The sequence below is a fragment of the Polyodon spathula genome, chromosome 17 (genome assembly GCF_017654505.1).
Source record: "Polyodon spathula isolate WHYD16114869_AA chromosome 17, ASM1765450v1, whole genome shotgun sequence".
Classification (NCBI taxonomy): Eukaryota; Metazoa; Chordata; class Actinopteri; order Acipenseriformes; family Polyodontidae; genus Polyodon; species Polyodon spathula.
Window position 1 is genome coordinate 4,852,916 of NC_054550.1, and position 24,941 is coordinate 4,877,856.

Below are 24,941 nucleotides of genomic sequence, written 5' to 3' on the forward strand. Positions count from 1 at the left end.
GCGCATTTGCCATAGCTTACCCTGGTTTGCCATGTTTTTTTAATATGGTCTCTGTGCTTTGCAATGCTTCCCTATGCTTTACCATATCTCTCTGTGCTTTGAAATGCTTCCCTATGCTTTACCATGCCTCTCTGTGCTTCCCTATGCTTTACCATGCCTCTCTGTCCTTTGTAATGCTTCCATATGCTTTACCATGCCTCTCTGTGCTTTGAAATGCTTCCCTATGCTTTAACATGCCTCTCTGTGCTTCCCTATGCTTTACCATGCCTCTCTGTGCTTTGTAATGCTTCCCTATGCTTTACCATGCCTCTCTGTGCTTTGAAATGCTTCCCTATGCTTTACCATGCCTCTCTGTGCTTCCCTATGCTTTCAGTATGGTTTATTACACTGTGCTGTGCTTTTACTGTGGGAAACCTTTATATGGGATTGGAAATACATTTTTTGGGACAAACACCCATATATACTTTAATCAAATTCAAGCAAGAATGGACTGGCACGTTTGAGCACGTGTATGAGTATGTGTGTGTGTGTCAGTGTTTGTGTTTTGGCGAGTGTGTGTTTTGTGTGTCACTGTGCGTCTGTGTCCATGCACGTGAGTGAGTCAGTGTGTGCTTGCGTTTTGACGAGTGTCTATGTGTCCGTGCACCTGTGTGTCAGTGTGTGGGTGCGTTTTGGCAAGTGTGTGTCAGCGTGCATATTTTGGCAAGTGTGTGTCAGCGTGTGTATTTTGGCAAGTGTGTGTCAGTGTGTGTGTGTGTTTGTATGTGTGTCAGTGTGTTAAATGTCAGCTGGTTGACTTGTTTCTTATTTCTTTCTTTCCCTCCTTCCTCCTCTTCCTTCTCTCTTTGGCACTGGAACACATGGCGGCCGACACAGATGGACAGAATAGGCGGACAGTCTCTCTCTCCCTCTCGTCCTGCCACAAGTCTCCACCGGGTGGCGCTATTTGGACAGCTTGCTGATTACGCGGATCAGAGCTCCATTCTCATCTTTCAAGCGCTGGTTGTCAGCCTTCAGATTCGATAAGACCTGCAGAGAGGGGGAGAGGAGGGGTGGGGAGAGGATAATGAAACTATGAAGCTAATCTTAATGTGCTGTCAGATGACTATCACATCAGTATCAGGGTCTAGTGCTATATATTATAAAGACATTTCAGAGGGCTGCATCTCATCAGTATCAGGGTCTAGTGCTGTATATTATAAAGACATTTCAGAGGGCTGGATCGCAGGGTCTGCTATATATTATATAATACGTGTAAACTCTACAGCAACCAGCCTCTCACCTCCATCTCTTCATCCAGCTCTAAGACTCTCCTCTCCAGGGATCGGCGCTCCTGCTGGGTGAAAGAGTGAGATGGTGAGGGAGGAAATGAGTGAGCGTGTGAGGGAGTGACGTGACACATTTGTGTGATGAATCAGCTCCCACGAACCAGACAAGCATTCATAACCCCAAATCGTCTTCCCTGGTCAGCACACTCGCCCGGGCTCAATCACACTGGGCACCACACTCGCCCGGGCTCAATCGCACTGGGCACCACACTCGCCAGGGCTCAATCACACTGGGCATGTGGGATGAACTTGAATCCAGCTGATCTGATTTAATGAAGACACCGGCACACACAGACCCCAGGAGGAGAATTCCTCTCACCTTCTTCTCCATCTCCAGCAGCACAGAGCGGTCTGCAAAGCGCTCCTGCATCTGTGGGGAGAATTGGCAGAATTAAACAAACAGAGACATATAGAGACAGAGAGATACACAGTCACACACAGAGAAACAGAGATACGTACAGACAGAGATATAGAGAGAAAGACACACATAGACACACAGAGACAGAGACGCACAGAGATATAGCAGAGACACAGAGAGACACACAGAGACACAGGAGATGCACAGTCACAGTTACCTGGCTGGCCTTGTCCAGTTCCCCTTTGGTCTGGATGATCTTTTTCTGGGAGTCCTGGAACTGGGACTGTAGCCGGGCATTCTCCCTGCTCATCTCCTCATAGAGCTGGAAGGGGAGGGGGAGAGGGGGGAGTGGAATTAGGGGAAGCAGCTGGCTGGTTCTGACAGGTGTGGTTTTATTTGCCACAATGCTGCTGAGACTCTGACTCCACCCACCTTCTTGTAGTCCTTCCTGTCCATCTCGGAGGGGTCAGAGCGAGAATAGGCGGAGCTAGAGCGAGAGTAGAGGGAGGAGCCACGGCTAGCAATCCTGTCATTGGCCATCAGCTCACCCCTGAGGAAATTCAACCCAATGGTGTGTCAGTAATTCAGGCATTACAGATGCCTTCCTCGCAGTGTGAAATTTACAAGAACATTTCCAGCTGAATGATTTACAAATCTTCAGAACTAGCTAGCAGAACAGGGCTGTGCTCATAAATCCACAATTGAGATTTGTTTCCAAGGTATATATATTTATTTATTCACATCACACACTCTGGGATCACAGCAGGGATGGGAATAAGACTCCTGTTGCACAGCAGTGTCACCCATTCCAGGTTTTACTACCAGCTTGATCAGCCAGTGTATAGTGAACAAGCTCAGCTGTGTCTTAATAAACTCCTAGTGAAACCAGGAATGGATCAGACTGCTGTGCAACGGGAGTCTTCTTTCCAGCCCTGCTGCAGTGCAGTGAGCTGGAAGGTGTATCTCATGTCGATGGAATACACTTCTAGCAGGTCTGACTCTACTGCTTCATTCACTGAGCTGCCTTCAGCTGTGAGTCACAGACAGAACAAACAGAGGGGGCTTACCTGCTGAGCCTGTCAGCCTGAAATACAAACAAGAGAGAGAGAGAGAGAGAGACACAGACAGGTTAGTGATCATGTGACCTGCCCAGCCCTCACCGGTACGCAACATGTGACCATCAACTACAAACACACAGGCACCAGCGAGACTGCAGAGCAGCACGCAACCCTGTGTGTCTCTGTGTGTCTCACTGCCTCTCAGTGTGTGTGTGTGTGTGTCAGTGTGTGTGAGGCTGTGTGTGTGTCAGTGCTTCTTACTCCATGAGTCTCAATGAGCGTGTACTTACGGAAATATAAAAAAAACAAAAAAAACACACACAACTTATATACAAACTACACAACTACAGAGCTTTGAGCAATTCTATCAGCTAGTATTCCTTACAAGAGATTGCGTACAGCACATACCCAACCAAACCACGCTCACAGGGACAGCGGCAACTTCCAGCACGACACAAAACCACAAGTCAAGCAGACAAACGTTTCAGCTAGCAGTAGTGCCTTCTTCACTGCATTCACAAGAATAATAATAAAACGAAATTCCTTCACAAGTGACAGAATAAAGTTCCACTCCCATCGGAAAAGCTCAAATAGAGGACATCCTGTTTGAAAACAGGAAAGCGAGCATGGGTCAGCCCAGCTTCAGATCAGTAACCATGGCAAGGTCAGCGCCAAGAGTCTGTGCTGCTGTGTTCAAGGGACAGAAATACAGAGATCACCCCCCCCCGGCTAGGAAGCAGACTGCCCCCCTGGACCCCCCTCTGCTGAGTGAAGCCCAGGAAGGTTGGCTAATCCGATTACCTGACCCCCTCCCCTCTCCCCCCCTGCTCCCTACAGCTGAGAAGGGGAGAGGAAGTACAGAATCTGGGCGTCAGGTTTTCCTGTTTCCCTTCCTGGGTTTCCTTAGATTTAAAAATAAAATGATGTCAGAAATCAAGTTTTAAAAGAAATCTACAGAGCTTTCTGTAACTATTGCCTCCTCAAACCCACTGCCTTCCACACTGCAGCCCAGCGCTTGCTTTATCTAACCACTGAGCTCCTCAAACCCACTGCCTTCCACACTGCAGCCCAGCGCTTGCTTTATCTAACCACTGAGCTCCTCAAACCCACTGCCTTCCACACTGCAGCCCAGCGCTTTCTTTATCTAACCACTGAGCTCCTCAAACCCACTGCCTTCCACACTGCAGCCCAGCGCTTTCTTTATCTAACCACTGAGCTCCTCAAACCCACTGCCTTCCACACTGCAGCCCACCGCTTTCTTTATCTAACCACTGAGCTGCTCAAACCCACTGCCTTCCACACTGCAGCCCAGCTCTCTAACCACTGAGCTCCTCAAACCCACTGCCTTCCACACTGCAGCCCAGCGCTTTCTTTATCTAACCACTGAGCTCCTCAAACCCACTGCCGACAGAAACACAACCTCACAGATTCAGAGCACCGCGGGATACAGGGCCAGCCACAGGCTTAATGCTTATTCTAGACTCCTCCCTCCCTCCCTCCCTCCCTTCCAGTACAGTGTCAATCTAGGCTGGGAGACGCCTGCTTGCGACATTCCAAATCTCATTAATACAAACAGGACCCAAAACTAAACCCTGCAGTTCAGGGGCTGTCCACAGGAGGCAGCGCAGCCAGCATTTTGGTTTAGTGTGTGCGTGTGAACCTGTGTCGGTGAGAGAGAGGTGTGCGTGCATGTGCGGTTTATTTTGTTCATTTTGTACTGTTTGCTGTTTTTCTGACCCCTAAGAAAGAGGTATGTATGTCACAGGTTTTAACCCCCCCCCCCCACACTGACACAAACACACTCACAGTCACTCGCACTCGGCTCCTGCTTACCTGCTCGGACCGGCCCCCTCCCTCTTCCTCTCCGGTGTCCTCCTCGTCATCAATCTGTTAGGCACAAGGGGGCGCAATGAGGCGCATAACTCACATGACAGGTGTATAATCAGAGGTCGATGATCCCACTCCCTGTATCTCCCCTCTCCCCACCTTCTACTCTCCGTGTTCAGTCCAGTCCCCCCCTCTCCTCCCCGTGTTCAGTCCAGTCCCCCTCTCTCCTCCCCGTGTTCAGTCCAGTCCCCCCCTCTCCCCCCCGTTTTCAGTCCAGTCCTCCCTGTCCTCACCATGTTGTTCAGTCCCTCTCCTCTTCTCTTTCCTCGTGGTCTGCGTCGGTCTCTCACTCCCGGCCCCAGCTTGTCATCCTTCTCCTCTGAGGTGCTCTGCTGAGGCTCTGAGACAGGGAGAGAGTACAGTGTGTGTGTGTGTGTGTGTGTGTGTGTATTATACACACACACACACACACACACACACACACACACACACACACACACTGCTCCCTCGCTACAACGCAGGTCTCGGGGGACACACAGTCCAAGTGTTAGAACTGAAGAGCATTATAAACGGAGGTGGGGGTGGGGGTGGGGCTGCGGGACACAACAAAACATCTGACTAAAATACAAAATAAAATAACTTTAGCTAAACCTTAACTTTCCCTGAATTAACCATGCATAAAGCACCGTATAATCAACGCTGTATTTAAATAAAAAAAACTTCCCCACTCGTGGATCATTTTAATTTGCAGTTTTAAATAGCCTGGCTCAACAGCGTTGGGGAGTGGGTGAGCTGAGTGAGTGTGAGTGTGTGGTTGGGTGAGTGTGAGCTGAGTGAGTGTGAGTGTGCGAGTGTGCGGGTGGGTGGGTGAGCTGAGTGAGTGTGAGTGTGCGAGTGTGCGGGTGGGTGGGTGAGCTGAGTGAGTGTGAGTGTGCGAGTGTGTGGGTGGGTGTGTGAGCTGAGTGAGTGTGAGTGTGTGGGCTGAGTGAGTGTGAGGGTGGGTGTGTGAGCTGAGTGAGTGTGAGTGTGCGAGTTTGTGCGTGCAAGCGTGAGCGTGTCTTGGGTACCTTTGCTCTCCTCGGCTCTGGCAGGTCGGCTGGGGTCAGCTGGGGTCGTGAGGCCCAGCAGGTCCGACTTCTGCAGGTTCGCAATGCGTGACCTCCAGCTGACCTCCTGACAATGACATTACCACGCAGTAAACCCAAGACTGGTACTGACAAGGTATTCTCTCCTCTCTCCCCCCCTGTTCTGCTAGCCCAGTGTGTCTGCCCTCCCCTGCCCTCCCCTGCCTTCCCCTCCCATCTCCAGTCCTGCTAGCCCATTGCGTCTGCCCTGCCCTGCCCTCCCCTCTCCAGTCATGCTAGCAGTGTGTCTGCTCTGCCCTGCCCTGCACTCCCCTCCCATCTCCAGTCATGCTAGCAGTGTGTCTGCTCTGCCCTGCCCTGCACTCCCCTCCCCTCTCCAGTCCTGCTAGCCCAGTGTGTCTGCCCTGCCCTCCCCTCCCCTTTCCAATCCTGCTAGCCCAGTGTGTCTGCCCTGCCTTGCACTCCCCTCCCCTCCCCAGTCCTGCTAGCCCAGTGTGTCTGCCCTGCCCTGCCCTCCCCTCCCCTCTCCAGTCCTGCTAGCTCAGTGTTTGCTCAGTGCATCTTGTCTCCTTCCCCTCCCCTCTCCTCCACTCACCCCCTCTTCTCCAGTCCTGCTAGCTCGGTGCTTGCTCAGTGCCTCCGCTCTCTCCTCCTCCTCCTCTCTCTTCCTCTCCTCCTCGGTCGCTCTCGCCTCCTGCTGTCCCTTCATCGTCTTCTCAGCCTCCTGCAGGTCCATCAGAGTGACTCCCTGGAGCACAAAGAGACACACAGGGTTTACTCTAGAACAGGAACACACAGGGTTTACTGTAGATCAAGAACACAGGGAGAGACTCTGAGATTACTCTAGAACAGGACCGGTACCTGCGTGGATCTCCGGGACTGCCGGGCATGTCGGGATCGCGCCTTCCTCTGGGCCTCAGCCTCCTCGTCTCGCACTGGGGTCAGGTACGACCTGGAACACCCAGAACCAGAACCAGACCGGGTGAGACACACAGCAGCACCAGAACACAACCGGGACACACACGAAATAAACAGAACCAGGTCACAGACACTACACAACCCAACTCGACTGGGTCACACACAAAATAAAACCTGATCAAACACAGAACAGAACCAGAGCCGGGCTCCAGACACACAGCGCCGATGCGCTGCCCAGGCCTGGCGGTGCCTGGTTGTGACATCACTTCCTGTCTCACCTGCGACGCTCCTTGGCCTCGCTCTGGGTGCTGTCGGTCGCGCTGGACGACGATGAAGTCGGAGTTGTCGTGGAAACTGAGTCTTTATCCTCCGTCTGCCGTGCAAGCCTGGGGGGGGGAGAGGGGGGGGCATTAGAAATACTGCAGAAATAACACAAAGAAACCTATAAAAATACAGGTGAATTTACACTGAAGACACAGAGAAAGACTTCTAGTCAAAACGTTTATCACTGCATTCAGGAAGTTTCATGAGGTTTGTAAAGATTCACGACGACTGTAAAGATTCATGAGATTTGTAAAGATTCACGACACCTACAAAGCGCTATGGAGAGTTTAAAGGGATAATATTTCAGTTTCCTGGCCCTCTCTGGCCCCTGGGGGCCGCCTACCTCTGCGCTGTCAGGGCGTTGAGTCGGCTGAGGGCTGAGGATGTGGAAGTCGTCCCAGAATCCTCTGCTTTGCGTCCGAAGGAGGAGCTGAAACACCACGGAGACTTCATTAACAAACAGAGCAGAGATTTCTCGGGGCACTGCACACTGCTGGGTGTATCTTCGGTATGGGCGGGTTACTGAATATAGACTGGACCAGGCAATCGTGTCAGTGCCAGCCAAGTGGGATGTTCACATGCTGACAGACACGCTGTGAGAGACACATACACACACAAACAGACAGAAAAACAACGCCTGAGCCTCTCTTCAGTGGTGAGACTCAGGTCAGTACCTCCTGTAGCCATGGCGATAGGGAAGGAGCAGGGGCATGTGCTGGGTACCCACGCTCTGACTCACGGCTTGCAAATACAGTTCCCTGTGCAGTGACATCATCAGTGACAGCATGCAAGACAGAAAAAACAACAAACAAAAAACCCGCCACAGTATCAGTAAGGAAGGGGAGTGACACGCAGAGACGATGCAAAGACAAAGAGTCCGTGAGCCAGCCAGACCGAGACCGTCACCCCTACTGTTGATTCCTGACGCTTCGGTGACGGTGAGCCCCTTAAAGAGGAGTGGGAGGCAGAGATAAGCGTTCCCAGTGTCAAGAAGAGAGAAGAGAACAGATATAATCTGGAGAGCCCCGGTTTTCAGCAATGTTCCCAGTGCGTGTAAGAGAAAACACACCGCATTTCAGTCTTGGTTAAAACTCTAAGCCTAACCCTTCAAAGGGAGGGGGTACAAACTGTGCTGTAAAAAACGCTGCAGCTGACCTCCATGCTTGACATCTTTGACAACCCTTAAACGAGTAGAAGACGATCATTAATGGTTCTAATTGTTTAACAAGTGGCAAAACCTTTAACCTCTAAACTCGGCCCACCCCCCCGCCCCGAGCACAAGTCTCGATGCCGTTACCTGCAGTACCATGACAGATGGACTAGAATCCCCTCTGCGGTTCTGAGCAGACCCGTCTGATACCGAGCAGCACCAGGCTGATCCATACCGAGCCTGACACACTAGATCCGGTCTCAACGTGCTGGTCCGGGAACTGGTTTCAAAACAACTGAATTGAACCTCCCATCAGAAGTGAGAAGGACTCTGAAGACACTGAAACGTCTCCTCTGTGAAGCGTTCTTCATTTAACTTCAGTTTCTTCCACAATTTCTAAAGATCCCCTCTCCACAGCCCCTCTGATTCAACCAGCCTCTCCCTGCTCCGACCTCCTGTATCCCACAATCCCCTGCTGCCACACCCTCCCTGTCACCACGGAGTGACATTCCTCAGCTCACTCTTGGAGTGCGATAGCCATTTCTCCTGGCCCCTCAAAAACACGCTGATATTAACACTAGTACTGTGAGAAGGGAGAGGAAGGAGGTGATAGACACAGACAGGACCACTGCATATAACCCAGACAGACCTACGGACGGAGAGATAGACCTACAGACACACAGACAGTGACACAGAAAGACAGACAGACCTGCGCTGGAAGCCAGGGGCGGAGCTGGTGACCTCGCTCCCTGATTGGCTGTTGAGGCGGCGCGTGTAGGAGCTGCTCCTGGCGAGCGCACCCGTGACATCACTGCTGTCGCCCGTCGCGGGTTGCCGTGGATACGAGCTGCTGCATGGGGAAGGGAAGGAGTTACACACTCGCCAACATTTGTTTCTGCTTTTTGTCCAAAAGACAGTAAACAAGCAGAGGAGAGAGAACAGGAAGCAGCTCCCATTCCAGGAAATGTACTTCTGGGGCTCCGAAGCAAGCAGACATGACAGTAATAACTTCACAAGCATGATTACATCACAGATTACATGGACAGGATTAGAGACTCAAGCTGCCAAGGGATTTGGAACCCTCTTCCCTCCCTACCTGCTGGGGGGCTCCTGGCTGCTGTCCGGGATGCTGAAGAGACGTCGGCTAGGGGTGGGGGGGACCCGGGCCAGGCGGGGCTCCCTGCTCTCTCCATCCTGCAGTAACAAGAACACAATCAACAACTCCATCAACATCACACAATCAATAACAAGAACACAATCAACAACTCCATCAACACCACACAACCAACAACTCCATCAACATCACACAATCAATAACAAGAACACAATCAACAACTCCATCAACACCACACAACCAACAACTCCATCAACACCACACAATCAACAACTCCATCAACACCACACAATCAACAACTCCATCAACACACACAACCAACAACATCAACACCACACAACCAACAACTCACACAACCAACAACTCAATCAACACACACAACTCCATCAACAACACAACCAACAACTCCATCAACACCACACAATCAACAACAACAATCCATCAACACCACACAATCAACAACTCCACAACCAACAACTCCATCAACAACCAAACAACTCCATCAACACCACACAATCAACAACACCATCAACAACAACAACAACACAACCAACAACTCCATCAACACCACACAATCAACAACAAACACCACACAATCAACACAATCAACAACTCCATCAACACCACACAATCAACAACTCCATCAACACCACACAATCAATAACAAGCACACAACCAACAACTCCATCAACACCACACAATCAACAACTCCATCAACACCACACAATCAACAACAATCAACACACACAACCAACAACACACAATCAACACCACACAATCAACAACTCCATCAACATCACACAATCAATAACAATCAACACCAATCAATAACAATCAACAATCAACAACTCCATCAACACCACACAATCAACAACAATCCAACACAACAACTCCATCAACACCACACAACCAACAACAACAACTCCATCAACACCACACAATCAATAACAATCATCACAATCAACAACTCCATCAACACCACACAACCAACAACTCCATCAACACCACACAATCAATAACAATCCATCAACAACAATCAATAACAACAACAACAACTCCATCAACACCACACAATCAATAACAACAACACAACACCACACAATCAACAACAATCAACACCACACAATCAACAACTCCATCAACAACACAATCAACAACAACCAACAACAACTCCATCAACACCACACAATCCAATAACAACTCCACAACAACACAACCAACAACTCACACAACTCAATCAACAACCACACAACCAACAACTCCATCAACACCACACAATCAATAACAAACACACACAATCAACAACTCCATCAACACCACACAACCAACAACTCCATCAACACCACACAATCAATAACAACAACACAACCAACAACAACAACACAACCAACAACTCCATCAACACCACACAATCAATAACAACATCAACACAACAACCAACAACAACAACAACTCCATCAACACCACACAATCAATAACAAGAACACAATCAACAACTCCATCAACACCACACAATCAATAACAACAACAACATCAACACCACACAATCAATAACAACAACACAACAACCAACAACTCCATCAACACCACACAATCAATAACAACACCATCAACAACTCCATCAACAACACAATCAATAACAAGCAACACAACCAACAACTCCATCAACACCACACAACCAACAACTCCATCAACACCACACAATCAATAACAATCACACAACCAACAACTCCATCAACATCACACAATCAATAACAATCACACAATCAACAACTCCATCAACATCACACAACCAACAACTCCATCAACACCACACAATCAATAACAATCACACAACCAACAACTCCATCAACACCACACAATCAATAACAAGAACACAATCAACAACTCCATCAACACCACACAACCAACAACTCCATCAACACCACACAATCAATAACAATAACACAATCAACAACTCCATCAATACCCCCAAGGAACAGTACACTCGATCAATCCACACTCTCTGTGCAGTACCAGCCTCACCCTGGCCTCTGTCTCTGTGCCGGTGAGCCGGGGGCTGGACGCGGACCGGGAGACCCCCCCTCTGCTGTCCCTGTCCTTGCTCTCCTCCTGCCCCCCAGGGGTGGCAGTGCTGTTCAGGGCCCCGTAGCTGCCCGTTTTACGTAGAGACCCCCTCCAGGAGGTAGGGGGTGCTGCTCCGTCCTTTCTCTCCTCTTCTGCCCCACCCGTGGCAGAGCGAGGGGCTGCAGGGGGCTTGCCGGGGGGGCTGGAGCCCTTGAGGCAGGGAGCACAGTTATGCAGGACTTTAAAAACACTCAGTCAAAAAGAGAAATGCAAACACGCGTGTGATAGTGTCACTCCAGCTTATCTAATGAATGAATCGATTACTCTTCTTGAATACATTCAGTTTTGGCTGCACTTCTCCAGGGTGGCCTGTAGGGGGCGTCACTTAAAAATCAAACCATCCCTGCTAACCACTTTGATCCATTCCTGGTTTCACTGCGAGTTTAATAATAAGACACACCTGAGCTTGTTACCTACACACACTGTGGCTAATCAAGCTGATAGTAAAACCTGGACTGGTGCACCTTGCACTGCAATGGGAGTCGTATTATTAATCAAGCTCATTAGGCTCCACCTACCTTCTTGCTGAGTCCACTGGTTGCCACGGTGATGCTGGCGATAGCAGAGCTGTTCAGTTTGTTGTTCAAGTTATTGATCATTTCACGAGTTTTTACTTTTTCTGCACAAGAGAGAGAGAAAGACATGAATGATATATAGAACAAACCGACGTGTACATTGAACTGAAATAGAAGGCAGGCAGGTGCCAAACATTTCTCCCCTTCCCCCTTTTTTCTCTCTCTCTCTCTCTCTCCCCCTCCCCCTCTCCCCTCTTCCCACTCACCTGACTCTGTCTCGGACTCTGTGTCAGATTCCTCCTCTGAGCCGGAGCTGCTCGACTCCCCCTCTCCCCTCTTCCCTCTTCCCTCTCACCTGACTCTGTCTCGGACTCTGTGTCAGATTCCTCCTCTGAGCTGGAGCTGCTCGACTCCCCCTCTCCCCTCTCCCTCTTCCCTCTCACCTGACTCTGTCTCGGACTCTGTGTCAGATTCCTCCTCTGAACTGGAGCTGCTCGACTCCCCCTCTGCTCTCTTCTCCTCCTCCACTCCCTCGAAGGCCACAGGTTCGAGTGTCTCCAGGGCACGCCTCTCCTTGTCATGCAGAGAGATCTTCTCTTTGCTGCTCATACGAGAAATAGAGCTCCTGTGGGGGGGGCATCGGGGAAGGGAGAGGGGGCGGGGCAAACACCATGCAGTAGCCAATCAGTGTCACACACACAGCAAACAGCACAGCCAATCAGTGCGAAATTCCACTTCCCCTTTAAGAGAAACTCAAGCCAACACAGGAGCCTCGATTTAACGAGCGCAATTTAAAAAATGTTATTCAATTTGCAGCTTAAATTAAAAAAAAATATTAAAAACGAGAGGACCTTTTGTACCCCTGCAATCGCAGTGTTTCCCTCTTTACTTTGTTGTATGACTTAAACATTCAAAAATATAGAAAACAGCGAAATAGTGAATTCACCGTCAACGCAGCCGAATCATGAATTAACCAAATCAGTGAACAGACACATCAGTAATCACCTGTCTTGAAAATCAAACACCAAGTTTAAAAATAGAAGTGAAAAAAAGCTTAAAAGGGGAAGTGTTTTTAACCACAGTGTCTGAATCCTTTAGCGCATCTGTTACAAGCTCACACGACAGTGAAAAAAAAACTACAAACCCATGCACGCACTGACACACACACACACACACACACACACACTTGACCTCTAAGCTACCCTCGATGGGTTTTCTAGTCTGAGCCGAGCATCATTAGGAGGCTGGTTTCAGCACTGCAGGGGTTAAACTCGACCTGTCAGTGCGACGTAGGCCCCTCTACTTACACAATAACCCCCAATACCAAGTGCCAGAGCAGGGGTGCACGCATGCAGCATGTTTATCGACTGCCCGGCTCAGCCACGGACAGAAAGAAGACCCCTGTTGCACAGCCGTTTCACCCACTCTAGGTTTTACTACCAGCTGGATTAACCCCAGTGTGCAGGTAACGAAGGTATTCATCTGTGTAGCTTTGTATGCACGAGGACAAGACAATGCTTTCACTTAGTCTTGTATTATTATTATTATTATTATGTTGATGTCTGGTTATGGCTGCACCTGTCTTGAGAGATGTTTATAAACAAGGTCAATACAAATCTCTACAAGGCAGAGGTTACTAGAGGCTTGTGTTACACTCGCAGTAAAACCAGAAATGGATCAAACTGCTATGAAATGGGAGTCTTATTCCCATCCCTGGACAGAAAGGGTATCCGGAGACTGGAGACCTGCACTAAGGACCTGTTTAAAGAAAGCTTGTCTGCCTCACCATTAACAAAGAGGGCTTAGCTCTGAATCTTAATCTGATCCGAGATGCTAAATCTTGCTGAGGGATGAGATTAGGAAATTCCCAGCTCCCATACCAATGCACCGATTCCCAGACAGGACTGCAGCCTGAACCATAGCATGATCCTGATCAAGCTCTCCACAGGACAGGGTCGCTGGTGTCGATCGGGCTGATCTACCACTTAAAGTGAAGCAAGTGAAGCAGCAGCTGCTTGGGTTTGAGGGGGATCGCTGTCCTCCGCAGAGAAACCCAAGCAGCCATTTTTTCACTCTGAACGGTACATCATGCAGCTCCACCAAGTGACGTTTCAAACCGTTACCAAGCTCAAGATTCACACAGGTCACGGCACTCTCAAAGCTCCTTACTGCAAACAGTCCCAGGGTGGGAATAAGACTCCCATTGCGTAGCAGTTTGATCCATTCCAGGTTTTAATATGTGCTTGATTAGCCACAGTGTAGCTCAGGTGTGTCTTATTAGTCTCAAGAATGGATCACACTGGGGTGTCTTCGTTTCATCACTAAACCGGTCTGGTATCTTTGTTTACACCACTTGCATGGAAAAATTTCTAGGAGTCATTCTTACGCTCTCTGCGTGTTTCATTTAAAACCAATTTACAAAAACGCTAATAAATCACAAAATATGAAATACTTTTTACGACAGAAGTTAACTGTGATTTGACCTAGATGGTGTTTACTGCTCTGAGCATGTCGCCCACACACAAGCACTGTAAACATGCTGACACAGACAGGCACGCACACACGGAGGCATGCAGGGGCAGCGGTGTCGGCGTGCATACCTGCGTGTGCGGCCCAGGGCACTCTGGGATTGCGGGCTCGTCTCGATGACGGCCGGCTGCAGCTTGGCCTGCTTCTCCTTCTCAATCCGCAACTGAGAAAGAGGGAACGAGAGAGAGGGGGGAGGGAGAGAGGTAAACAGAGGGACACACCAGTCAGACAGATGGGTAGATAGAAACACACACACGCAGACGAGCGGACAGACAAACACACTGACACACACGTAGACAGTCACACACAGAGAAGGGCAGATGGACAGACAGATAGACACATAGAAGGAGACAGACAAACAGACCTGGGCCTGTTTCTTCTGCAGCTCCTCCAGCATTTCCACCAGGCTCTCATCGGCCACGTCGAAGGCAGTCTGACCCTGTGGGAGGGAGGAGAGAAAACGAGATCAGCAGCACTGTGAGGAACAGCAGGAGGAGATGCAGCAGCAGCACTGAGAGGAACTGCAGGAGGAGATGCAGCAGCAGCACTGTGAGGAACTGCAGGAGGAGATGCAGCAGCAGCACTGTGAGGAACTGCAGGAGGAGATGCAGCAGCAGCACTGTGAGGAACTGCAGGAGGAGATGCAGCAGCAGCACTGTGAGGAACTGCAGGAGGAGATGCAGCAGCAGCACTGTGAGGAACTGCAGGAGGAGATGCAGCAGCAGCACTGTGAGGAACTGCAGGAGGAGATGCAGCAGCAGCACTGTGAGGAACTGCAGGAGGAGATGCAGCAGCAGCACTGTGAGGAACTGCAGGAGGAGATGCAGCAGCAGCACTGTGAGGAACTGCAGGAGGAGATGCAGCAGCAGCACTGTGAGGAACTGCAGGAGGAGATGCAGCAGCAGCACTGTGAGGAACTGCAGGAGGAGATGCAGCAGCAGCACTGTGAGGAACTGCAGGAGGAGATGCAGCAGCAGCACTGTGAGGAACTGCAGGAGGAGATGCAGCAGCAGCACTGTGAGGAACTGCAGGAGGAGATGCAGCAGCAGCACTGTGAGGAACTGCAGGAGGAGATGCAGCAGCAGCACTGTGAGGAACTGCAGGAGGAGATGCAGCAGCAGCACTGTGAGGAACTGCAGGAGGAGATGCAGCAGCAGCACTGAGAGGAACTGCAGGAGGAGATGCAGCAGCAGCACTGTGAGGAACTGCAGGAGGAGATGCAGCAGCAGCACTGTGAGGAACTGCAGGAGGAGATGCAGCAGCAGCACTGAGAGGAACTGCAGGAGGAGATGCAGCAGCAGCACTGAGAGGAACTGCAGGAGGAGATGCAGCAGCAGCACTGTGAGGAACTGCAGGAGGAGATGCAGCAGCAGCACTGAGAGGAACTGCAGGAGGAGATGCAGCAGCAGCACTGAGAGGAACTGCAGGAGGAGATACAGCAGCAGCACTGTGAGGAACTGCAGGAGGAGATGCAGCAGCAGCACTGTGAGGAACTGCAGGAGGAGATGCAGCAGCACTGAGAGGAACTGCAGGAGGATATACAGCAGCAGCACTGAGAGGAACTGCAGGAGGAGATACAGCAGCAGCACTGTGAGGAACAGCAGGAGGAGATACAGCAGCAGCACTGAGAGGAACTGCAGGAGGAGATACAGCAGCAGCACTGTGAGGAACAGCAGGAGGAGATGCAGCAGCAGCACTGAGAGGAACTGCAGGAGGAGATGCAGCAGCAGCACTGAGAGGAACTGCAGGAGGAGATGCAGCAGCAGCAGCACTGTGAGGAACTGCAGGAGGAGATACAGCAGCAGCAGCACTGAGAGGAACAGCAGGTTTGTGCTGCTCAGCTCTGAGCATTCAGCCCAGCAGCACTCATCCAGTTCCTACCAGCTGATTGAAAACAAAACGTTGTCAAGGTGGGTCTTAAAGGATCCCAGCCACACCCAGCCCGTCCCCTGTCAGAGAACCCAGCCCCGCCCCTCACCACTTTGTTGACGGCCTGCATGTCGCAAAGACTCTCCCCCAGCAGCCGGCACACCTCCACCTGGCCCCAGTGCGCTGCAGCATGCAGGGAGCTCCAGCCATCATTATCCTTCACATTCACATCGAACCCAGCCTTCAGCAGCAGCCTGTCAGAGGAGGAGGGAGGGAGAGAGAATGAGAGAGAGAAAGAGAATAGCTCTGATTTTGACTGTCCAGCCATGGCGACGAGGGATGGATGTCACTGACAGGCTTGTAAATTTTCTGTAATATTCCAAAGCATTTCTCTTGCGATGGGAATTCCACACCTGAACCTGTGTGAATCCCACCCCTCAGATGTTTAACTCGATGCATTCGGCTCACACACCCACCCACACAGGCTATTAAAAGTAGCTCATCATAGGAAAGAGGGTCAGCAAGTTGGCTGGTCCGGCCCAGAGCCACGACTGACTACTCACTCTCACCCTCATCTGCCTCACCTCCATTCCCTATCTAAAATGAAAATCGGCATGACCCATGACCCTCGACTCACTTGATGACCTCGAGGTACCCCTTGGCTGCAGCGACGTGGAGGTCAGTGGCGCCGGTTTTGGGGTGCCGGCTCACCGTGACCTTGCCCTGATTGACAAGCTGCTGAGCATCCTGCAGCATCATCCTCTTCTCCTCCTGACGAGCCGACTCCACATCCACCCCTGAGAGAGAGGGAGTTAATGATGCCTTTTCACAGCAGGCACGATGCGACAAGCAAATCTGAAGTAAGAGCCACCACACCGCGAATAGAACATGTAGTTTTGATACAAACCAGTCACACTGGGGCGACACTGAAGCCATGCGAAGAAAAGCATTGGTGTCTATTTTTGCGATTTGGTCACGTGGCAGCTAGGGAAGTGAACAATGACCAATCGGGGGGGGGGGGGATTGGAGCGAGAGGAAGGGAGAAAGGCAGGGGACAGAGAGAGAGGGAGAGAAAGGGAGGAGTCAAAGGGAAAGAAAGGGAGAATTAGAGAAAGAGAGAGACTCCCCATTCACACCTGAGTGGAAGTGAGAGGGGGGTGGAGTGGGCAAGAGAGGGAGGAGGAGTGGGCAAGTGGGAGGGTCACCTTGCTTCTTGATCTCAGCCTGCAGCAGCCTCTCCATGGCCGACTCCTGCGCCACGTCCAGGGGCAGCTCGCCCTCGCTGTTCACCGCCGCCACGCGTGCCCCCTTCTTGATCAGGAACCCCGCGATCTCTGTGAAGCCGCAGGACGCGGCAGCGTGCAGGGGGGTCCAGCCCTCATTGTCGGGCTGGTTCACGTTCGCTCCGTGCTCCACCAGAAACTCCACCATCTCCAGATTCTCATCAATACAGGCCTGAGGACAGAGAGGGAAAGAGAGAGGGAGAAGGGGGACAATGTGAGAGGGGAAGCGCGAGTGTGTGTGCCCTCTACAGAGCGCGAGAGGGATTGCGTGTGCAGGGATAGAAATAAGATTTCTGTTGCAGAGCAGCTTGATTCACTCTTGGTTGCACAGCGAGTGAAGAACCAGCTGCTTGGGTTTGTCATGACTGCTGCTCTTACCTCTACAGAGAACATAAATCCACAGAAACCCAAGCAACCGTTTCCTCACTCAATTCATTCTGAAGGGTAAATCAGCCCCATCAACGCTCACCTGTGGAGACCTCAATCAGGACAATCCAATAACCAGTTTCACAGGGAACACACTAACACATCTCTATGAAGTCAAACAGGCGATTCCTGTTCCGCACACCAGGGGGCAGCGGTAAGCAGCAACTCCTGGTTCAGTGGCAGCAGGCTGGGGGTCGCGAATAACTTTGAGCCGCAGAATTTATTTCTAGTGGGTCAGGGATCAGAGATTCCCTTCATTCCCAGGGCAGCCGCCCCCCCTCTTATGTGAACTGAACACAGCAGAGCTGGAGGAGAGAGCTGGGCCCGGGCCAAGCATCGTCAACCTCCACGGCAGGAAAGAAGATGGGAAAGAAAACAAACAGAAGGCGGGGGGGGGGGGGTTTCTCAGCTGGAAAGAATGACCGCCAGTCAGCCCAGCTCAATGCAGTTCATGAATGAAGAACAAGCATGCTCTATAGCTGGTCTGAACCCGGTCTCCCAGTCTCAAATTATGTGGGTCTTATCAAAAGTTACATCTGATTTTCAGCTGAAGTAGTCCTGACCCTGACCTTGATCCTGGCCCTGGCCCTGGCCGCAACTGTTAAGTTTATCTTCCTGAGACCAGAGACAATCTCAACGCAGAGTGGACGTGACAGATAAAGAAAGGTTTGGGAACAGGAAGAGGTCATCCTGCCTGTCACGGCACGTTCCTTTCTGAATGCACCCTTCACCCCGACAAGGGGGGTCCGATCGAGGGCCGCGGCTTCCTGCAGCACCTCAACCACCAAACCCTTGAACCCCGGTCCCGACCCGCAGCGTTTGTGATACACAGCCTCAGACTGTCCCCATCCTCCCTCCTCCACACCCACAAAGGGGATATTGTTTCAGCTGCTGGTCGACTCTCGGTCACCACTTGGAAAGGCAGCGCGGAAAATAACAATAATGTATATTTAAATTTGAGTTGCTAGGCGACGGGGGCCGTTACATATTCCAGCAGGCACACAAACGCTCCGCTCTCTCTCTCTCTCTCTGAGACATTCCGGATCGTTTCGGAGCAGCGAGGAGGATCAAGAACCATACAAGGACATTCCCCAACCAGCAGGAGAGGCAGGGAGGGGACTGAGGGAGCAGGGGCAAACCAGAGGGGAAGAAGAGGAGGCAGTGTGGGCTAGGGGTTAGAGCTGAGAGACTGGGAGGGAGGGAGGCAGCGTGCTCTAGGGGTTAGAGCTGAGCGACTGGGAGGGAGGGGGGCAGTCTGGTCTAGGGGTTAGAGCTGAGAGACTGGGAGGGAGGGAGGCAGCATGTCTAGGGGTTAGAGCCGAGTGACTGGGAGGGAGGGGGGCAGCACGCTCTAGGGGTTAGAGCTGAGCGACTGTGAGGGAGGGGGGCAGTCTGGTCTAGGGGTTAGAGCTGAGGGACTGGGAGGGAGGCAGTGTGGTCTAGGGGTTAGAGCTGAGGGGCTGGGTTCATGAACCTTGAAATCTCTGGACTGCGACCGCACTATAAGGGAGCTGAAAACCTTATGAAAAAAAAGACTTGGGGTTTGATACAGCAGCGTTACCTCAAACTTCTCCTGGAACCAGGTTTCAAGCTGCTGTTCCTGAAAGACTGGCTTTGTGTTCCCTCATCTTTACACACACACAGACACACCCTCACTCACTCTTCACAGAGCTGCATTGTTCAAAGGCTATAAACGCAGGGAGTGGAGGAATATCAAAGTGCCGGCGTGGATCCGAGGGTCTAGCAGTTTGAGAAAGTCCAGGTTTTACAACTCCCTGCATCCCATACAGGAAGTGCCCCGAGAGGAGGTCAAACTCATCCATGACCTTTATGTTGGCAAGCATTTCCTGTTTCAATCAGACTCTTCCTGTCAGGGCTAGTGTGTGTCTCTAACCCTGCTCAAACCCCTGATCATTTCAACATCAATAATACTAGACTTCATTGAGGGGAGCTCTGAACCCCAGGACTGGGTGCAGCAGCAGCAGCAGGGCTAGTGTGAGATTCTAACCCTGCTCAAACTCCTGGCTCCTAATCATTTCAACAGCAGACTTCACTAAGGGGAGCTCTGAAAACAGGACCAATGTTACAGCCGCACAAGGAGCATTGGCCCAAAAGCCGATGAACCCCTCTGTGCCTCGCTGTGGTTTTGAATAAAATGAGGCTGCACACAATGCTGATAAACAACTATATAGAAAAGAGCCTGACAGATAAAAAAAAAAAAAAAAGTCTGGAAACCAAAAGAAATGCTGCCACTGTTTTGTCTTGCTCTTTAAAACAGCCATGGGGCAAAATCCTCGTCAGCGAGCGCGGTTCCCAATCACGCTGGGGGGAGGGGAGGGGCAGGGAGCTGCTCAACCTGCCAGGCTCCTCTGCAGAGGCACTGCCTGGGTCTCACAGTGCAAAGAGTCTCAGTGCTCTCAGCTGCGCCCCCAAATTGAAACTAGGGGTGTCACGACACGAGGCACACACTGTCTGTGATGCACAGCTAAAAGATCAAGAAGGACGAAAGTGAAACAAGGTAGGGGAGAGAGTGTGCATGAAAACCAACAATGAAACTACGCTTCGTTCAAGAACCGCTCGGGGACCACCATCACAAAGCGCTTTACAAGATACGAGACTGGGGTGTGTGAACTATGCATCAGCTGCAGAGTCACTTACAACAACGTCTCACCCCAAAGACGCAGCACAAGGAGGTGAAGTGACTCGCTCAGGGTCACACAGAGAGTCAGTGGCTGAGCTGGGATTTAAACCGGGGACCTGCTGGTTACAAGCCCTTTTCTTTACCCACTTGCAATTCATTTCAAATAGCAAGAGAAAAGAAACCACAAATTGTAAAATTACTTTTTAAGAAGTTTAATTAAAGCACAAAGTGGTCTAACACTTTCACACCTGAGTGACTAATGTTTCTATATCGCTGATTACTGAGCGGAAATTCTCACACCCAGAGGGTTCTCATGCAGGTCGGTGTACAAAGGATTGAAATGACCACTGTCGAGGTGTTTTAATAAATGTGCACACTGGTGCGCGTCTACTGAACTGCGATGCAGTATCGTCATGTCGAGAAAGGGTCCTGGCTCAGCAGTGGTGGCAGTGGAGAGCGAGTCTGGTGTCTCTCGGGCCCTGCAGCTGCCTTGTGCCCCCCCACCCATAGAGACGGCACAGGACAGGACAGAAGGCCACCAGCATGCTCAGCTCAGCAGGAGGATCTTCTCAACAGGACTAGCTAAACCAGGAGATCTTCAAAACAAAACAGCAGCTCTGTGCTGCCCTGCTGAACCCTGCGACTCCTCAAATCTCGGTCCTGGAACAGTATGACAGATCATACTGTCAATCTGAGATCCACTGATCATACTGTCAATCTGAGATCCGCCTGATCATACTGTCAATCTGAGATCCGCCTGATCATACTGTCAATCTGAGATCCACCTGATCATACTGTCAATCTGAGATCCACTGATCATACTGTCAATCTGAGAAAATTAACATGCAGCTCAGCGAGTCTCTTATCATACACATGCAGCTCAGCGAATCTCTTATAAATACCCGTGCAGATCAGCGAGTCTCTTATAAATACCCGTGCAGATCAGCAAGATACTTATAAAAACCCGTGCAGCTCAGTGACTCTCCTACTACAAGGCAACACACCGCGTGGAGAGTCTCTTGCAGTACAAGTCATCTGGAGCAGTTTGGGGCGAGAGGATTGCGATGCTGGGAGAGACACCGGACACACATGACTTTACTTATACATCACACCAAATAAAACACAAGACTGTACTCAGGGACTGCTTTTAAGCATAAAATTAGTGTTGCAGTTTTTTTTCCCACTTTAGAACACATTCTGTCCACGGAGTGACATCTCTGCTCAGGATAAGATGTCGCAGTCAGTCCTGCACAGTGTCAGCCTGCCTGCCTGCCTGCGCTCCTCTCCTCTCCTTGTATAGATATTCTGTCAGACAGCACAATCCTCTCCCTCACACCAGTGCCATCTTCAATGCCACTTGTTTTGCATCGAGAATACCAAGCATTCACAACGGGAATTCCTTCCATGTCAACTACCTCAGGGATCCATAGCGGCAGCTGCCACAGCAGGATTCCCAGATGCCGGAACACGGGCACGTAGCTGGAATTCCGTAGATTTATATTCCGAAAAACAAAAACCGACACTGTCTTGTAAACAAGGCACTGCGTATTCCTCAAACTTCACTGGACTGAGGAAACGACGAGACTACCTGCAGCTCTGCGGCTTCACGACAATGCAGCCTACATCATCCCCTTCTTACAGACAAGGTCAGCTATCGGTGTGAGCGTGTGCAAGGAACACCGGTGTGGAATCAAGACTCATTCCACCCAGTCCAGGTCTTACTATGAGCTGGGTTAGTCACAACATATAGGTAACAAGCTCAGGTGGGTCTTGTTAGACTCAGAGATAAAACCAGAAATGGATCAAACTACGATGCAAGTCAGGGAGTCTTATTTCCATCTCTGGGCTGTGCACTTCAGCAAGCGTCTCGTACATTCTTTAATAACCACTCACTGCTGCAAGTCGTGTCAGAAGCATGTGTGCTTTGCTCATAGAGTAGCATGATTCACAAGTGTATGGGGGGGGGGGGGGGGGGGCTGATTTAAACAAGCCAGTCTGTCAACAAGGCCTGCAGCACAGAACACTAAGGGAGAAAGGACAAAGCGCAAACTGATTACTTTCCAGCGTAAACCTCAGCAGGGACACCCCTCCATCACAAGCACTACATTCAAATACCAGTTTAGAAATCCAGTATAGCAATAATAATGAAGTGAGAGACACAGTCAACCTCAGTGCAACCTCTAACCACAAGGTCACCAATCCACACACAAGCAACTTTCTCTCACCCAGAGCCAGAGCCTGAGACCCACAAAGAGAGCCAAAGACAGAGCCAGAACCAGAACCAGAGCCACAGACAGAGAACCAGAACCACAGCCAGAGAGCCAAAGGCAAAGAGCCAGAACCAGAACCAGAGCCACAGCCAAAGACAGAGAGCCAGAACCAGACCGAGAGAGCCAGAGCTCAGTCCCAACAGCATTTACACATAGGGAAACACACGCTGTGTAATAAATCTATTATGTAATAAACACACGCTGTGTAATAAATCTATTATGTAATAATCATACGCTGTGTAATAAATCTATTATGTAATAATCATTATGTAATAATCATACGCTGTGTAATAAATCTATTATGTAATAATCATACGCTGTGTAATAAATCTATTATGTAATAAACACACGCTGTGTAATAAATCTATTATGTAATAAACACACGCTGTGTAATAAATCTATTATGTAATAATCATACGCTGTGTAATAAATCTATTATGTAATAAGAGGGCACAGGGCGCCCACGGTCCAGCTCCAAGCTGCTTCTCAGAGCTGAACTAAACTAACCCAATGCATCGCTGTGTAAGCGCTTCAGAATAACCCAGAATGATCTCAGCAATAATACGGATTGTAAATCTTACCAAGTAATGATTTTAAATTAAGAACAGTGATACAAACGAATCTTTTATTCCATTAATAGGGAATCGTTGCTTTTGTTCAAATCTTAAATAAAAAAAGAATAATAAAACAAACTAGTATTGCATTTCATTTACGTGGAACCGCTTACTGTGTTCAAATAATAATAACAATATCAATAATTATGAACACAAGAGTGTGTTTTATTTCATTAATAGATCATTCTTGCTGCTCTTCTAATAATAAGTGTGAACAAAGACCCTGCAACCAATATTAATAATCTGTGACTGAGTTACATTCCCATGACCAGGAAAAATTTCAAGTTTAAACGTAAAAACAGATCATTTGTAACGCTGCACTGCTTGCAACAAACCTCTTAATTCAAACTTCGCAAAACCGCACAAGAAAGAAAAAGACCAGACACTTCGCTGTCATCTCACTACATTCTTTGCTTCGACAACTTAATTGAAACTAAGAAATCAAGTCACACCGATTCCGATTGTAAACTTGCAGTGGGAAAGTTCAACCGACGCCAAAGAAATATTAAATCACAGAAAAAGGTAACAGGAGTATATATAATCAATAAGCCACTTCAAGCCAATGTAACTGAATTCCGATTGTTTCTGTACCTGGTGTAACGCTGTTAGCCCGTCCACATTCGTGTGGTTGATACTAGCGCCCTGCTGAAGCAAAACCAGGACCTCCTCCCGATCGCCCGCCGAGCAAGCTGCCATGAACACGGCTCCCTGAGCGAAGCGGACCCGGTACCGAGACTGGCCTGTTCCCACGGGCCGATCCCGCGACTCTGCTTCGGACCGGTCCGTTTCCGAGCCGTTCCATCGGCTCAGCTGCTCCCGGCGCTTCTTCCGAGCGGCGTCCGACCTGGACCGATCCTCTGCCGCCATCTTCCCAGATTCGTCCCCGGACAGAGCAGTTGACTGTGTGTGGAAGCGGAGCGGATCAGTGGACTGGCTGGCAGAGCGAATGCGCCACCTGCCTACAAGAATCTAACATTGCAACCGAGAGGGGAGTGGGGAATAATCTGTAGAAGCCGGCAGGGACGCCTCGACAAGAGCCACACAACTTAACAAGGCAATGTAATCACAGCAGAAAGCCGAGTAAGAATAAGCAGGACTGCACTTCGATTAGAGAGGGAGAAAAACCCGAGACAATGCACTGCGCCGCCTGTGTACAAGCGACGGAAACTGCATCTTTCAGTTACTTTGTATACCTGAATCACCAGCTGAATCCACACACGTCTTTACCATACTGTAACACAGCCCCCAACTCTCCAGTACTGTACCCCTCTACACTGTAACACAGCCCCCAACTCTCCAGTACTGTACCCCTCTACACTGTAACACAGCCCCCAACTCTCCAGTACTGTACCCCTCTACACTGTAACACAGCCCCCAACTCTCCAGTACTGTACCCCTCTACACTGTAACACAGCCCCCAACTCTCCAGTACTGTACCCCTCTACACTGTAACACAGCCTTCAACTCTCCAGTACTGTACCCCTCTATACTGTAACACAGCCCCC

General features: G+C 50.1%; 1 protein-coding gene across 4 annotated transcripts; it reads right to left on the minus strand.

Annotated features, from left to right (window-relative positions):
• Window positions 1–368: 368 nt before the first annotated feature.
• LOC121330033 (protein phosphatase 1 regulatory subunit 12A-like) lies at window positions 369–24,371 on the minus strand. Of its 4 annotated transcripts, none has more exons than XM_041276260.1 (24): window positions 24,028–24,371; window positions 17,408–17,657; window positions 16,840–16,999; window positions 16,312–16,456; window positions 14,698–14,772; window positions 14,405–14,496; window positions 12,248–12,429; window positions 11,808–11,908; window positions 11,188–11,439; window positions 9,145–9,242; window positions 8,758–8,895; window positions 7,242–7,328; window positions 6,853–6,960; window positions 6,518–6,608; window positions 6,252–6,404; window positions 5,639–5,744; window positions 4,865–4,971; window positions 4,578–4,631; window positions 2,754–2,770; window positions 2,119–2,236; window positions 1,904–2,008; window positions 1,648–1,698; window positions 1,283–1,336; window positions 369–1,029 (listed from the first exon to the last, which is right to left on the minus strand). In XM_041276260.1, exons 1-24 carry the CDS (start codon window positions 24,301–24,303, stop codon window positions 943–945), a joined length of 2,907 nt encoding a protein of 968 aa, XP_041132194.1. In that variant the 5' UTR covers window positions 24,304–24,371; the 3' UTR covers window positions 369–942. The 4 variants fall into 4 exon arrangements, with proteins under 4 accessions (XP_041132194.1, XP_041132195.1, XP_041132193.1 ...); XM_041276261.1 differs by having other exon boundaries at window positions 8,758–8,898; window positions 12,248–12,405; window positions 24,028–24,370; XM_041276259.1 differs by having other exon boundaries at window positions 1,283–1,333; window positions 8,758–8,898; window positions 24,028–24,370.
• Window positions 24,372–24,941: the final 570 nt, after the last annotated feature.

What these genes read in the sequence shown, in the direction of transcription:
- LOC121330033 (XM_041276258.1), bottom strand. Translation starts at nt 24,303, where the DNA reads ATGGCGGCAGAGGATCGGTCCAGGTCGGACGCCGCTCGGAAGAAGCGC. An exon ending in CAGAGCCGAGGAGAGCAAAG is followed by an intron (nt 4,972 to 5,638) that starts GTACCCAAGACA and finishes TCCCTGTCTCAG; the next exon opens with AGCCTCAGCAGAGCACCTCA. An exon ending in GAGAGGGACTGAACAACATG is followed by an intron (nt 4,632 to 4,864) that starts GTGAGGACAGGG and finishes TGTGCCTAACAG; the next exon opens with ATTGATGACGAGGAGGACAC.